The 17,240-nt window shown below is 36.9% G+C and overlaps 1 protein-coding gene across 1 annotated transcript in view; it reads right to left on the bottom strand.

Annotated features, from left to right (window-relative positions):
- LOC130010296 (uncharacterized) overlaps window positions 1-3,562 on the bottom strand; it is a 54,076-nt gene extending 50,514 nt beyond the window's left edge. Inside the window, exon 1 of the mRNA XM_050545940.2 lies at window positions 3,257-3,562. Coding sequence (XP_050401897.1) covers window positions 3,257-3,398 — 142 coding nt within the window. The 5' untranslated portion in view covers window positions 3,399-3,562. The remainder of the gene's footprint in view (window positions 1-3,256) is intronic.
- Between the last annotated feature and the right edge of the window lie 13,678 nt (window positions 3,563-17,240).

Below are 17,240 nucleotides of genomic sequence, written 5' to 3'. Positions count from 1 at the left end.
TGCCATGGTATGAATATTTACATGGGGTAAACACTCAAGACGACATATTCAACCGGAGTTTATGGTAATGATTGTGGACTATGCTGTTACCCTAGATCTCAGTAAACCTGTTTAACCTCAAATTAACCATTGGCGTGAAACGGAGGCTGTGACATCTATGTCCGATATGTCAATAAAAGGTAAAATAATTTTGTAAATCACAGGTAGCGAAATGTTCAACTATTTCACTCAATGGCGCTTTAATTATATGGTCGTCCAATGCCCTGAGGGTCAGTTTTCAAGATTTCAATCTTAACACTGCATTTTAATGCAATAATTTTATATTTCAAATCAGGTAAAGACCGTCATGGTTGAACAATCAAAGTTCACCACTAAGAGTGTTATTGACCGACATGAATAACATTCTTAAGTACACACAGAACTAAAAGATGTTTAGCAATGAAAAGTACATATATAAAAAGAAAGGTATAAACGTGTCGAAAACTTTTCTTAACCGGTTAGGGGACACAGATTCGATGTTCACATTCCCCTCCACTGAATTCTCTAACGAAATCAATTAAATTGTAATTGTAAGCAAAGATTATCCCATCATACAGGCTTTAACGTTTGTATAGGGTCACTTTCTGGCAATATCGCGTTCGCCTATTCATTTTTAAAAGAAACGCGTTCCAGTGGTGCTCTTGTTAAAATATGTGTTCAATATTTTGATGTCACAAATATTTTTTTTCTTCTTGCTTGGTTAAATGGCGGATTATTATCTGTAAACTTTGAGGGGAATAACTTTGTTTGCTGAATAAAATTATCCTTACAGACATTGGTTTAAAACATTAATATGTTATCCTCTTTTTTTATGCCCGTTTCATATTCTTTATTCCCTTATTGATAGATTATGAAATATTAAACCTGTTATATTGTCTTAGTTTGAGAAATTACCCGTTTTAAATGTTGAACAAAACCTTGTTTTAGAACGTAGTTTTTATTGTCACAATTTTTATAAACCTTTTAACAGGCGATTATAACTTATCGTTTATTTCGTCAATTTGTTGGGGTTTTTATTATTATTATTAATCAATCTACTTGCATATTGCGTACAATTAAATTCAGCGGTGTATTATTTTCGGATACCCCTCTGGTTAAGCAGAGAATAAAAAACCCCATCAAATTGTTGACTGAATTCTGTAATTGTAAAATATTACTTGCTATTTATCTATTACAGCCCGAATATGTCAAGTTAAATATCAAATGCAGCGTTTAAGACTATATATACAAAGGTAGAATTGTTTCGTTTTTATAGTTCAAAATTTCGTTTTACTTGTCTTTACTACACTAGGATCTGGAAGAGTTGTTATCATTGACGTGTTTTGGAAGATGTGAGGGATTAGCCAATGAAACGGTATGTTACGACGAGCTTTTGGTGTGAGCTGCACGGAACTGTGGGTAATCCATTAGAAACACCAATGCTGATTGGTTAATCAAATATCTGACGTCATAGGGTCAAAAGCCTCTCGTATGACCTCTGAGGCGACCCACCAAAACATCTGGTCAAATCTTCATGTAGTGTAGGCTATCGAAAGTATAAAAAAACGAAACGAAATATAGATCTGTATTTTAACTAGATTGATTTAAACTAAACCTACTTTTGAAATACATATTTAATCGTATTGAGCTTGTCCCATCAACTCAATTATTTACTTTAGCGCTTTTAAGTCATGGCCATTTTTAGCTTCCGATTCTTTCTAGTGATACCAAACCCCCATTCAATCCCGCCTTTCAATCAATCAATAACCTTTGTATTACAGTCCAATAACCTATCACTAAATAAATATCTGTGATACAGACAATTCCGAGTAATTATTTGAAAGTCTGTAAAGATTATGGAGACAATTGGTTGTCTATGAAAGGTCAGAGACAGAATGCACTTTTCTTAAACATTTCTTTAGATGTTAAAGGGAATGAAATAATGTAGAATTTAACTTCAAACTTATCGACACCAAACGAGCTACTGAAGATAGACATACGCAATGCAGTGTGCTATAAAGGAAATTTTACCCGGGCAGCGGTATTTCCGTCTTATGCAATCAAATCTTATAATCTGATGTTTGTTCAATAATAAATCTCTCTCTCTCTCTCTCTCTCTCTCTCTCTCTCTTGCATCAATGAGAAAGGGAAACCAAGCTGGAAATTCAAAGGAATTTTCGCGGCCGACACCTCTTAGTTACCGAGCCAGCGCCTCACTGGGCCACCTTAGCTCCAGTCCAGATGTCATTGGAGTTACCATATGAATAAATAGATAGGGACTATCCCGATTTGAACAGAGTCTCAAAAATAAAAGTCCGAGTTCGATAGAAATTTAAGCGCCAAAATATAGAGGAATGGTGTATTTACCTTGTCTCAAAATTTCAGCTCAAAATATTGAGTTGTTTGGAAGTGAACGTCAAAAATGCTTATCCGGACACGTTACCCTTTTAAGATTTCTGGTCAATTTTTTCGTTGGGTGACTTGATAATCTATCGTCGTTCGTTTAGAGGTTTATACAGTGAATGACCCATGTGCCGTACTGGATAACGAAAGGTAAATTTCACCTACACATTGTTTTTATAAAATAAAAGTCTGGTTTCATCCAGACACCGCATAATACAGCTTGGGACACCGGTCTCCATTTCCAGATGAAGACTGACGGGTGTAAGTTGTTTGAAAACATATCACAAATGTTGAATTAGTTGCTCGGCCCTTGGGTACGGGATTTTAACACAAAATTAAGCAGTTTTATTCTCCAAAATATTATCGGGATTGGCCCTTTATCATCAGATTTAAATTATATTGGTATTCGATCAACAATTGTATTTTGGTGTCATAAAATCTATTTTAAATAAGAATGCTCTTCTGTTAATAGTTGCATTTTAGTGTCATGTAAATGTGGTGTTTTGCTCAAATTTTGTACATGTTTAAAAATGAATAAATGAAATGGTGTTCAATGGCAAGTCAACACTAATATATATTTGCTTATAAATGAAATGCTGTTCAATGGCAAATCAACACTAACCGGAATATATTGCACTAAACATATTTAAAAGCATGTCCTAAATAGATTCATACCAAGTTTCATTATTGCACTGCCTTTGCTTTTATTTTGTTTTAGATTTTTTTTTTAAAGTAATTGTAATTTATTTTGAACAATTTCAATATGAATTGGAATGGGAATGAAATCATGTAACTTTTTCTGATCTTTCCCCCAAGAATTCTTTTTAAAACTTACCGCTTGGTATCCCACAGGGTCCTGGGGTTCTAATATTATCCATAAAATCGCGGGCATATTTCCTTGCCGGTGGGTAGATTAACCGAACATGCCCACCAGCATAACCAACACATAAACATATAAACGTTAAAACTGTCCACATTTTGATTTCCTTTTAAAATAATATTCTGTTGCAATTAATTCAAATTATATTTGTATTGATCGTTTACTTGTCAAAGTTGACAATCTGAAATAGACAAGACCTGTAACTGCTGTACGGTCTGTCAACGCGATGATGACAGGATTAAATGCTGACTGTTAACCGAATGCTCCCGCTTTTATGTACTGTTTCTATAGACGCGATCGGTCTTTCGTTTTCATTGACTCGCTGATCAGTTTATCATACGTTCAAACTGTCTACGATGATTGACGTAGACATCTTTGAAGAATTCTACTGGTTGATCTGGAAATAGTACATAATAGGCATGACTTGATTTATATTAATATGTAATTGTATAGAGGTTTTTAATGCCAAGTCACCTTGCATGAAAGAAACGTACTACTTAATATTATTTATAGCTCTGGCCCGGAATGAATAAGCGTTTTCTACCATTATTCGCGCTTTTAGCGGATTTCCGACTAGAAGGAAGGTGCAGACAGTCATTAACGGTCTTATGTTACAATTATGGTCATGTTTTTATGAGCTAGAAACAAATCTGGCTAAAACATAAAATCTTTTTGATAAATGATAATTCTTTTTTTATATATATAACAGATACCTGCCCCTCCCGTATCGAATCCCCAATATTAGGTCGTAATTCTCTTTCTTACTTTACTAAAATAAGCCTTATATGATGAAAAAAACCCTCATTAATTTAATTTGTTTAACAAAAAAGTGTATAGCAAGGAGCCCATTTCTGGGGGCATTCACTCCCCCCTCCCCCCACCTTGAAATAATAATATGGTGCCCCCTAAAAGGCGTGTGCCCCTTGAAAAACGCTATGTTTTGCCCTCATTATTGTATCAATTCAGGTCCACGTATGCGCTAGAAATGACAATCGACAACGCCCCTCTTCCCCTGAAATAACTTTATGAGAAAAGGGTCACGGTCAAGATCTTTGTCCTTTATCATCAGATCGTGGGATGGGGTGAGCATTCAAGGCGGAAGATAATGATATAGACATGTGTGATATTATCACAATTAATGCTTTGCATCAATGAAATTGAATAACAACGTGATCCTATTAATTCATAATAAAAATTGACGTCAAACGCGTGTTGGATTTCTCTCTTTAAAAAGCACATTGTGTATGTATACACACGATGATGGCATCATGCACTGTCAACTGTCAAATTTTCTTGACAGGCCCCTGACAAACACCCTCCTGGCAAACATTCCCGGACATTTTACTTTTGTATAAAGTTTTCATATTTAATTGCTTTTAAAGGTACAATTTCATATTTTTAAATTATATTTTTAAAATGTATTAAAATAAAGCCTTCAAATCGATGCTATGTATAAACAGCCCTACCTTGATAAAGAATAATCCTATTAATCATATAATTCACAATTGCCAGTTGAGAAATTGGCAAAAACATCATTTTCAACTTCAAATTCAAACGTTTGAAGATAGCTATTCCATGGTAGGGAATAGAAAAACGAGGGAGGTAATTATATATAAGAGGTAATTGTGTTATTATTTCCGGTGTGAAACATTTTTGAGTGTGAGAATGATAACTATGATCGTATAATAGTGATTTGACAACCTATTGAGCAAAAGACATAGAAATAATTATGTTTTGACTTTCTTAGAAAATATGAAATTCTCGCTTAAATAAGGTCGAATTTAACGGACAAGAATTTCACCATGGGACTCCTCTTTTGACCTGTTTAAAAAGATTAAGAGATCAAATAAAATATGGTGGCTGATTGGTAAACCTTTGAATCTATCGTGTCCAAGAATCTGAATTGCCTATTACGGGCGCCTTTATATTGTTGCCTGTAGGAACAATCGTCATTGATGAATCAACAATATAAAGTATATACACATATATGACAAGTATCGAAGACGTATTTCATATTACATCATGAATACATGTGAATGTCGTGTTAACAGATTGCAATCTTATGTAACGGCAATTATCGAGTAAGGTTGTCAAATTAAGAAAAATCAGCCGGAAATAACCACATATGAGCAGCTGTTGGGAATTTGTTTAAATATTTTGGCCTAAATACAGCATATCGTTTGTAGTGAAGCGGGTTGGAACAGGGGCGGGGTTACGTTTGTAAAGAGACGGCGAGGTCTGTAGCATTTTTAAAAGAATTGCTAATGCAATGTGGGTTAAGTTCATCTTCGGACTTAATTTTTGAAATATAGTTGTTATTATCATCGTGGCTTGCAGTTTATAACGATAGTGATTCAAGTGAAACCTTATTTATCTTTACACGAATCCCCCGCACTCCTCTAGTCGTTAACAGTGGTTGATAATTCCTACAGACGACAACGATTAGGGACAACACTGTTAGCATTAATTGACTGGGGTGAGAAAACATTGAGTATTGATTAATGGTTAGGGTAAACCTGACGTGTTTAGAAAATAAAGAAAAAACTCGTTGATACATGTATGTCTTTCTTTAAAGGAACGTTACCAGATTTTACAGGGTGTCCGTTAGTGTATTCGACAGCCAATATATATAGACATATCCTGATCTTTTTTGTTTAAAAATCTTCAGTTCAGAATATTGCACCGTTAGGAATTGATGGTCATAATTGTTTATTGCGGTTAAGTAACTCAAATAAATGCTCCCTTAGAGGTTGGTTCAACACGAAACCAGACCAGGGATTGGGTTTATGTACCCAACGTACAGCGTACAATCTCTCTGCAGCACGGATTGAAGTGAGCTATACATTTCCGATAAGCTTAATCGATGGCCGTCTGAGAGGTATATAATAGCTGTAAAATGTAATTACAGTCGACGTAAGTCTTCCAGTGAATGTACGAGCAATGACATGGCAATGAAAACAATCGCCCATAATTGATACCCAATGTTGCAATGGTCAATAAAGACACCTTCATGCTTTAGTAACCATTTAAATCGCTAAAATATATTTGGGACGTCTACTTCAAGTAAGTATATTAAATCAATATTGACAATGGTTGTGTCAGGTGTAAAATCAACATGATAAATTAGCGTAAAAAGTATACTTATCACAGTTAATATGGCATTTAGTTCTATTAAATATTTGTATATATAAGAAGCCAATGGCCTGCTAATATAATTTCCTGCCGCTGGATAGTTGTAAAAAACTGTCAATTCAAAGTTGTTGCTGCTAGCTAAATAGCCGTAAACCAGGTTGTTTCTGTTAGATAGCCGTAAACAACTATCATTTTAAAGTTGTTACTACTAGATAGTCGTAATTGACTATCATTTTAAAGTTGTTGTTGATAAATATGCGTAAATAACTACAATTTTAAAGTTGTCGAGGTCTTATAGTCGTAAGATAGTCATAAACAACTATCAGATTAAATTTGCTAGATAGTCGCAAACAACTATCAGTTTAAAGTTGTTGCAGCCAAACAGTCGTAAACAACTATAGTTTCAAGTTCTTGTAGCTCCAAGATTATAGTCGTAAACAACATACAATTATTATAAAAAAGGAAGGTCAGAACTACTTGAATGTTTTCCTGATTTTAATCATCTAATCCGATTGTCAATGAATACCATTGTAAATAAATACAATTGATCTTTCAGCGAGTGAGTGTAAACGAGCGATAGTCACGGCAAATACTTGACGTAAAAGAAGATAAGGTTAAGGATCTGTAGGATCTCAAAGATATCAAATTTCATTATAATGAAATTAAAACGAAATCATAACGAAACAGGTCGTGTCCACGCAATGCGCGATTCGGTATACTTATAGAATACTTGAAATTACTTTAAGGAGGGTTCCGCTGTAATTTGGAAATTACCATTGCACAGGGTAACCATGGAAATAAAAAAAAAGTACCCTCTGTTTGTCTCAAAATGGCCAAAGTAAAATCATGGTGAAAGTTTAAGACCACCCCGTACAATTAATGGTTTTTTGGGGGTTTTTTCCCCTGATTGCATCCAAAACATTAATGATTCCATCAGCATTTGTTCTGATTGCAACAGCCATCAACTGAACACTTAAAGTAGCTATACATTTGACGATCAGTCTATAAAATCGAGTCTTCTCTACCCAAAGTTAAGACGGTCCAAAAAGTTACTACATTATGGGGCTATTCAGAACGACAAATAGTGCTGTCGCATGAATCCACCCACGAAAATGTAAAATGTCTGGGGATACGAAATGGGCGTTATCGGGCAAACAACACCCAATGACGACAATCTGATGAGACGAATAGTTAGTTAGTCATCAATGTGTTCTTCAAAAGGTACAGACACCTCAACTGCGAAACCTCTGTACACAGTCCTGGGAAATATGCCTATATCCGTTGAAAATACTCCTTAATGTAGTTTCCTAATTACCTCAAAGAACTCACCGGAGACCGAACATGTGTTCATCTCGTTAGATCTTTTATTATCTGAACGTACTCAAGATTTCATAAACCTCGTTTTGCACAAAAGTCTTGTTACATGTCAGACCACTTGCATTTTGTCGTTCTGAATAGCCTTTCTTCTGTAAAATCCTTGTGCTACAACTGTTTTCAATGAAGGATAGCTGTGTGCTGTTTCCACTAAATTAAAATGTGCTCATTTTTAAATTGTACCTCCATCGGACTGCAGATCAGAGGACAACCACCACAAAAGAAGGTATTTTTTTGACGTACCAGTGCTGTTATACAGAATTGATATAGCCAGTAACTACCCAAAGATCTTTCGATCCATATGTAATCTATTTTTGAATACTGGGTTGAAGATTATAATAGAAGCGCCAACACCTGAATAGGAGGTGAAACGTAAAATAGCAACAGCTAAGAAAATACATAATTTCACGAAAGGTACACTCTATGCTGTGATATGAACATATACCGGGGTCTCAGTGCGGAAGACACAAATGGGCACAAATCAGTGGTAATCAGTCCCCACCATTGGGGCGTTTTCGAGATATTCGGGGTCAAAGGTCAAATGAGGACATTTGCACTGAAAGTGAATGCGCAGCCATTCTTGTATTATGAAAACATGCTGAAAATAATCAAAAGTAATCACTCTTTCAATCAAAATGTAAACTTGCTAAATTCACCTTTATTCTTTGTGACCCCGGAGGTCAAAAGGTCATTTTTCCGTTTTTGCACTAGGAAGATTTAAAGCTATAAAGCGAAACCTGTTCTAATTAATAATAGGAACATTTAAAACTTATCTTAAGTTAGTCTAAGCACCGTACATTTACTTTGGAACGTCGAAAAAGATCTTGCATAATAGAACCAAAACACTTCGAAACCTTTTTCAAAAAACGTAAAAACTGTCAAATCACAATCTCTCCGATTTAGTATAAAAACGTTTTAATGATGCAAGAATAGCTGCGCATCACTTTCAGTGTCAATGACCTCATTTGACCTTATTATGATGTCAAGGAAGCGATTCGCCAAGATGAAATGAGGAAGCTGGAACCTACTGTATTTCTCTCTTGACCACACATTCAATAAAAAGGAACTGAACTGTATTAGAGTTAGTGTCATTTCTCATATCATTATTACAAACAGCTCAGCGGTAGATATGTTGGGTGACAAAGTGGATCTATTGACAGTGTGGATATGTAGGTTATCCAAACTATTGGTTGACTGATGAGTTAAAAAGTTTATTCTTTACCAGGTTATTTTTAAAAATAAAGCTATGTAAAATATTATTTGCTAACCGGGGACGGTTGATGGCTGGATAACGAAACGCGATTTGCTTCATTGCGTTGGACATTGCGTTAAGTTTATAACTTATATTTTTAATTTATGCGATGCTATATAAATGTAAGACACGTGACGAATGATTAGGATATTGAGGATTGTAATAGTATCATTATCAATGAAATGGGATTGGCAGATCATGCAATAGATTCCAGTATAATTATCTGTAGAATCTGAAATTTGAATAAAGTCACTTGCTTTGTTTTATTTATGTTGTGCAATGTACTGCAACAGTCAGAAACACTAAACGAAACGAAATTGTAACCTAATATAATTGAGATTATGGATTCTGAGATCTGAAAACTGTAGCAATATAGTCGTGGCGACATTGTTTTTAAATTTATAGACAAAGAATAGAGAAATAAGATGATTTTATATTTCATTAATTAATATATTTGGCAAATTAATAATTTCAAACATATTCACATGTAGTATGTACTAAATCAACTTAGTCTGTAATTGACAGTTGACACATAGAGAGAGTTATATAGCCAAAACATAACTGTTTCTGGGAGTCAATAAAATACCACGAGATCACACGTGAGTGGAATTATTCTAATTGCATCATTTGGCTTAATTTAACCAATCATATCGTTAATTGCACAGGCCCATGAACAGGCTTTCTGTGCGTGATATGCATGATTCTTATAAAAGAAATCATAGTAAACTTTTAAACAGACTTCCATTAGATTCCAAAGAGGTTCCATCTGAGTTCCTAGACAGCCGCGAGGCTGGCTAGGGTGGAGAAATGGTTTTAGCTAGTATTGTAATCTGTGCTATACTTGTATATATGTATTCAGCTATATATATATAAAATGTAGAAGCGAACTGTTGCATTGTTATTCCTGGTAAGACAAACGTCTTAAGAAAACAGTATAAAGTAAATACACAACGTGAAGCAGAAGTAAAGACAGCTCGAGACAAATTCTAGACGATCACAAGGCTACAGAAATATGTAGTAAGAAAAGATGCATGGGTCGTATGTAGGATGTGGCGACCGGTTTTTAGGATCGCCCGCTTTCCACATATTCTCTGCCATGTTTGTATGTATTTTCTTTTCTCACGTCTTTCTGTTTTTAACAAAGCGGATTACTTGAGGCAGTATTCAACCATGACGACAGTGACTTGGCAATATAAATAAAGAAAGTATAATGACATTGCAATTTCTACCTAATGAAAAAATCATTAACCTTAACACCATACCATTCCTTGGACTAACTGACACATACTAAGTGTTGTGTATAATTTATGGTTCGGTAATTTAATGGTCCTTTCAAATTACAGTTTTTGATAAGTGATTGTATACGTATCTTTAAGAAAGAAATAATAGGTATACTTTGCGAAATGAAAATAAAAGGCCAATGATTTACAGATCGAGCAAGTAATTAAACTTTAATGTATGATCTACGTTAGAGCATATTGGTTGTTTTGTCCCAAATATGATTCAAGAGTCAAATTGAGGGGACAAACAGATGCACAAAGACCCTCTTCCACCCGCCCCCAAAGCTGATAACTATAGACTAATATCAGTGATACAGGACGGAGACTCCGTGTAAACGAATGTTTAAAGAGCGCTAAACAATTGGAAATCGGCGAAGTGTAGACGGAAGCGCTGCTGTATCGGGGGACTGTCCCCCATAGCACACGGCATGGATGTTGTCCTTATTATACCGTTCGTTGCAGAAACCCTGTCATTTCAGACTGATGCCCCGCGTGTAGGCCACGTGATAAGGAATTTTAAAGACCCTAACGCGCAAGCGAGTTATTGATATAAAATTGAACCATATAATAGTTTTTGATCTATAGAATTGAGTTATCACCCCAATGCAAACTTTTTCGATCGCATATTGCAAAGTTGTCTTCTAATTCTTAAAAACTTGTGGACGTCTTGCGGAACAGTCTGTGGTTGAAACTTTCTCGTTAGTTCACTAAGATATAAGAAAGGACATGTTGTCGTGGAATTTCATTAGGTCATATGGGACACCCCTATGTTTCAATCGCATGTTACCGCCGCGATTCCACTTTGAATCATCGACTGTTAAATTCAACTGCTTGAGAGCTAGCGGCAGTGGGAAATTACATTCCTGCAGCAATTGTCTTGGTCACAAGGATAATGTCCTGCTGCAAATAAAGAGGGTTTTCCGATCAAATGGAAGGTTGAAGGGGAAATAAACATTAACATTTTACATATAAGTTGATCTAATAAATAGTTATTTAGATAAAAGTATAAAAATATTCTATTTTAAAATTTCTGTAATCATAAAAAGTCAACTGAGCGCAGGCACTGAACAAAGCAGTTACAGTATGCAAGGGTGTGGGGTGGGGAACTTTATTTGGTCCAACGGTTCAGCCTCTAGAAGTTAGAACTCATTTCAAGACTCGTGGAACCAAGCCTATAGAAGACATCATTCGACCACGATGTAGAGAGCATAGAATTGGTTTCGCACGTGTAGCTGTACGTGTTATATAAACAAGGTTAGTAGCAACATGGGTTTCTATTGTATCTTCTTTAACTGTTAGAAAACACAATGTAAAATCCAAATACTGAAGTCAATATTCTAGTTCCAGACATTAGAAACAACGATCGCAATATAATCTTAGACTAATCCTTTTGAAGACGAGGATAGAACTACATTGTCTATTTCGTGCTGTGACGAAGGATATTGTGTTTTCATGCCGTTAAATATTTTAAAACTTGCTGTCCCTCAAAATGTGCGTGGGTCTCCTTGCTCGATCAATGATTTCACAGTCTGATGCAGAAGAGCTATCCTACATCCGGCACAACTGGCTTCCAGTGAGCGTATATATTGCGCCTAACACTCATGGGTCAGCAGATCATTTCTCTTCTGCGCTGAAAACGAACAACCTATATGTCTGAAGAAAGCATAACAAAATATACCTGGACTAGTTGAATAATTTAAGAATGATTGATATCCACAAGGGCTATGAATATTTTAGATGCTATTGATTAACACTCAATAAACATGTAACAAAATATACAAGATAATTCTGCAGGGGAAACACTTCTTCTGGGCTATCCATTACTATATAGGCGTACGAATTGAAATGAAATGAGCGGAATCCACGTTTAAGAGTCCGTGGATTTGAAGGTTCGGGGCTTCCCCAGAAAGTTTTGAAAATCACACGGCTGCAAACGAGCTTTCCCGTCCGGAATTTTTACAACTAAAAAGGGCTCCATTATAGTCTTTATAGTCCCACTCGGTGCCCACCTGTATTTCAGTCAATCAGACGGTTGGAGCTGCATTCAGCGGACACCAGACATTTCACGTCCCAACAAATAATGATGATGCCCGAAACAATGTCGCGCATAAAAGCTGAGTGGGTTTGATTTTAAACGCTTAAAGTTTTAATCCATTAGTCAATGTACAGAAATTTCGATTTCGAAAATTAATGAAACAAATCGATGCCCAAATGTCACATGAAGCTGAGTGGCCCCAGACAATCCGTATTCAGTTTAGTACAAAATCGGCGTATTCAAGTAAAATAATGCAAAATATTTTATTATTACGTAAATATCACACTGAAACATATCATGTTTTTTTTTGTTTTTTTTTTTAGAAAAAATCGTAGCCCAAATGTCGCATAAAGCTGAGTGATTCCAGACAATCTGTATTCAGTTCAACACAAAATCGACGTATTCAAGTAAAATAATGCAAAATATTTTATTATAACGTAAATATCACACTGAAAATCAATTTACCTCTCTAGTACAGATAATATTACAGGGACTGAAAATATTAGAAAGTAACCAGTAGTCTCCCCTGATCGCAGAATAACTCTCTGAGGCGGATTGAAAACGCACGAAATGATACGAAAAAAAAAAAAATAACTATAATTCTGAAAACAATATTGTGCACTATTCTGATATGCCGATTATGAAGTCATGATACTGAAAAATCTAGGTTAAAGTGGCTCAAAATTCACTGTGGCAGTGGCGCATGAGTCTTTCTACTCACATACTTATGGCCGTGTGCTTTATCCTTTGTCCTTTACATTTGGAGTCATAATTCTGCAAAACTCTATCAGTTAGCTTTAGAGATAAGGTTGTTAGTGTCTGTACGAGAACGCTAATATAGCTGACAATGGACCTCTAACTCAGTTTTCCTCCATGTCTTTTCTGCCTTGCGCCTAGATAACAAACCTTAATCTCTCAACCCTCCGTGTTTTGAGCACATTAGTATATCTCAGCGTTTTTAGTTACGTTCTCATAGCTACCTTGCGCCTAGTAACTTTTTCTAAATGTATATCTTTTTTTTTTGTTATCTTCATCGTATCCAGGGGCTATAAGTGAGAGGGGTCCAATGAAGAGCTTTGCGTCATGGTTTTGAGTTTTTGGACCCCCTTGAATTTTTGCGGCCCAATAATACCCGGTGGTACTGGGAGGGACTGTCACCCCATCCCGTCCCATCCCCCACGCACACACATAGGCGTACGAGGCAGGGGGGGGGGGCAGCTGCCCCCCTAACTTTCGGGCAAGCTGACTTTTCGGGCAGACGGGTAAAGTGAATAAAAAATTTATTTCATCTACTTGGCAAAATAAAGTGCCCGAAATCTAATAAAACACTAATTTTACGGGCTGGACTAGCAGTAAAACGCGTTTGCGGAGATTAAATATTCTAAAATTTTCTTGGGGGGGGGGGGCATATAAGGCCAGCTCCGCTTCTTCGCCACTCGAAGATAACCGGCGCCGCTGTCTGTAAACCTGAATTTTTTTCGGGCATTTCTAGTTTTGCATCCCTAACTGTCATCGAGCCCTAATAAAACCCTAATTTTACTTTTCTTTTTATTGAATACCACGAATTTCTACTGGGTTGACTATGGATTAAAACATTTTGTCTGGAGCCACTCTACTTTGTGCGACATTTTTCGGGCATCGATTATTATATGTGAATGCAGCTGCAACAGTCTGATTGGATGGTTGGATGGTTGAAATTCAGAATGGGATTTACGTTACAAAACCATTGGTATACTTTTGGAGTTGCTTACACGGGCTAGAGTAGCAGAAAACGCATTTGCGGTGGTTAAATTTTCAAAATTTTCTCCGGGAGGGCCCCATACCCCACGACGATTGATTGGTTGTTTGGAATTCGGGTCAGCCAGGTAGGCTATATTATACCAAATTGAAGTTGCTGTATTCACAGGCTGGAATAGCAGGAAAACGCGTTTGCGGCAGTTAAATTTTCAAAATTTTCTCCCAACGGTCCCGTTTTCGTGGAATGTAAACGATTGATTGGTTGATTGGAATTTGAGTCAGCCACCTTAATTAGGCTATAGTAGACCACTTTGAAGTTGCTTTGTTCACGGGCATTTCTGGTTCTGCCCCCCTACCTGTCATCGAGCCCGTACGCCTATGCGCACACACGTAAATTTTGCTTTTTTTGCGGGGTGTGTGTGGGTGGGGGGTGGGGTATTCCTCACGCAAAAGCATGGGTCACCACGCCTCTGATCGTATCACGGAGTAGGTAAACAAATACTTGTAATAAATGCTGTGCTTATGAGATAGTAGCAATCAGGATTCTGTTATTATAGCGCTTGAACTTTTGTTTTGAACAAGTTACGATGTAATGTAGGCCTATTGTGCATGTATGGGGAAATTTAATGCTCTTACGTGTTTGGAATATTTTAAAGTTGGGCTCAATTTAGTATCTTATTACTGTACATCATTCTCATAAACCAATTGGGGTCACAGTCGGTAAGACGCTGGCTCGCTAGCCCGGAGGTCGGGTGTTCGATCCCTGATTGGCCGAGAAAGTTCATCCTGATTCTCCGGCGTGGTTCCCCGTTGTCAGTGATGCAGGACGGAGGGCCTTACAATGACAGCTGTCTAGTCATTCGGATGAGACGAAACACCGAATTTGATATAAGAGTAGGCCGCCGTAGTGCGGCTGTCCGGGCAAAATTTCCCTCATAACACACTGTATGGCGTATACCCATCTTCATTATCCCAGTTCGGAGCAGAACAGTAGGACGTTAAACCCCATTTCATTTTATTTTAATTCATAAATCAATTGTGTATTTAGTATGTTAATGGTTTAAAATATGTCGTTTAGTATTGAGTAAGTACGACGTTCAGGCTGATCCTAAAAACTACGGAAAGCTATTTATGTAATCTCAAATTCTAGTTTGTATGAAAAGCAGGTTCTACTTGCAAGGTTTCATTTTGATTTCAGCTTTTTACCACAAACCTATGTACAACACTCCCAGAAGATCCAATAATGCTCAGTATTGGTCACTTTGTGTTTTGGTGTCACTGGTTATACTTATTGAAAAGCTCCGCGCTGGGACAGGGTAGTAGTAAAAAGTCCCATCAACATGGCAGATGAAACAAAAGATACAGTACATGTACTTCCAAATAGTATGGTTTCAACCACCAAGACGGTTCATTTGAGAAACCCTTCAGGCGAGGGCCTATCAATTTACATCGAAATCCGTGATAAACTTTCGGAAGACGGCATAAAGTAAAGACTGTTATTCTTGAATTGGAAGTGGAACACAAGACTTTAAGTCGATTGTGCTCTATCGAGGAAGCCCTATCAAACCTTTTGGCAGGTTATCATGAAGCATCCACTGAGTTCACAGATTTTCTAAGGAGGAACAGGTCCATCGAAAGTGAAAGAGAGATGGATTCCTATCAGGCATAGAACTTCGCACAAATCAAGTATTTATGCCTCAAGTACTTTGGCTCGTTAACGCGCAAAAGCTGAAGTCGCTCAAGCAGAAGTGGTCTTACGGAAAAGGAGGCGGGGCTACGGAAAAATCAACTTATGCTGAATGAATCTACTGCTTGTAAAAAGGCTGAAATGAAAGCAGACATTGACATTTTGATATCTCAGAAAGATGTCACGACAGCAGAAGCCGAATATCAGATTTTGGGGATAGTCTTCCAAAACTTGTAGAAGATCCTGCTACGCGAACAGAAAAATTTGTGGCTCTACAAGCCGCATCCCACACATCAGAAACCATCAAAAATAATACATACTTCCATGCCGATTTCCCAGTGTTCTATCTCAGCATCAGCCGCTAACTGTGGTAGTTCACGACCCCACATCGGAATAACATGTTTTCTTTTACGGAAAGATTTACTGTTTTCTGGCTTGTCGAACTTTAATGATCGCCCAGAAACGTATTTTGCTCTGAAATTCAGCTTCCTTAATGTTATGAATGAACTTCAAGTCACTGATTCGGAACAAGTCGACTTACTTGTTAAATGGTTAGGGTCTGGGTCATCTAAGCATGCTGTAAGTATAAGAACAGCAAGTGCAAACAGCCCAGCTAAATGTCTACAACGAACTTGGCAACAATTGGACCAGAGATGATCGAGGAATCCCTATAAAGCAAACCCTCTACTTTCCCCAAACTGACAAATGAAGACACAAAAAAACTCTATGAACTCTCTGATCTTGTGTCAGAAATAGAATCCATTAATGATAATGAAGGGATGAAATCTCTCTTTGGTCATTATGATTCATCCATGGGGTGACTCCAATAATAAATAAGATACCTTATTATTTGCAGGAACAATGGACATCCACAGTCGTTAGTTACTTAGAGAATCATTCATCTGTTGTTTATTTTTCCTTTTGTCATTTTGCAGAATTTCTTCGGGAACAAAGCAGAATTCGGAACAATCCTAGCTTTTCGTATGAAGTGTCTCAGTTCAAGAAGGAACCAAAGTATGTAGTAAATGACAATTTTCTCGTGAAGAAAACTGACACAGAAGCGGTTCAAAAGTCACTGTCCTTTGCATCAAATGCGTTATTCGCTGTATAAATGTCGAGTTCTTAGAAGAAAACCCATGCAAGAAAGATCAAAATTTCTAAAGAAGATCTGCTTCAGATGTTGTGATAGTATATCGCATGTTCCATGTGAATGCAAGAAAACATACATTGCGCACAATGTAGTAGTGATGACCACCCACACGTGGCTCTCCATGCGGACACCTTCGCGGTGGATCCGCCAACAACTCCGTCAAATCATGGCGGGGAGAGTTCTAAGAAAGTTAGTTCTTTGTATACTCTTATCTGTGGACTGTTCCCTGGAAAGTCATGTGCAAACATAGTGTCGCATAAAGTTGCAAGAGACATTAGATGAAATGAAATGA

Source organism: Patella vulgata, chromosome 4 (genome assembly GCF_932274485.2).
Source record: "Patella vulgata chromosome 4, xgPatVulg1.2, whole genome shotgun sequence".
In the NCBI taxonomy this organism is placed as follows: Eukaryota; Metazoa; Mollusca; class Gastropoda; family Patellidae; genus Patella; species Patella vulgata.
This window is presented reverse-complemented; position numbering and strand designations above follow the sequence as displayed.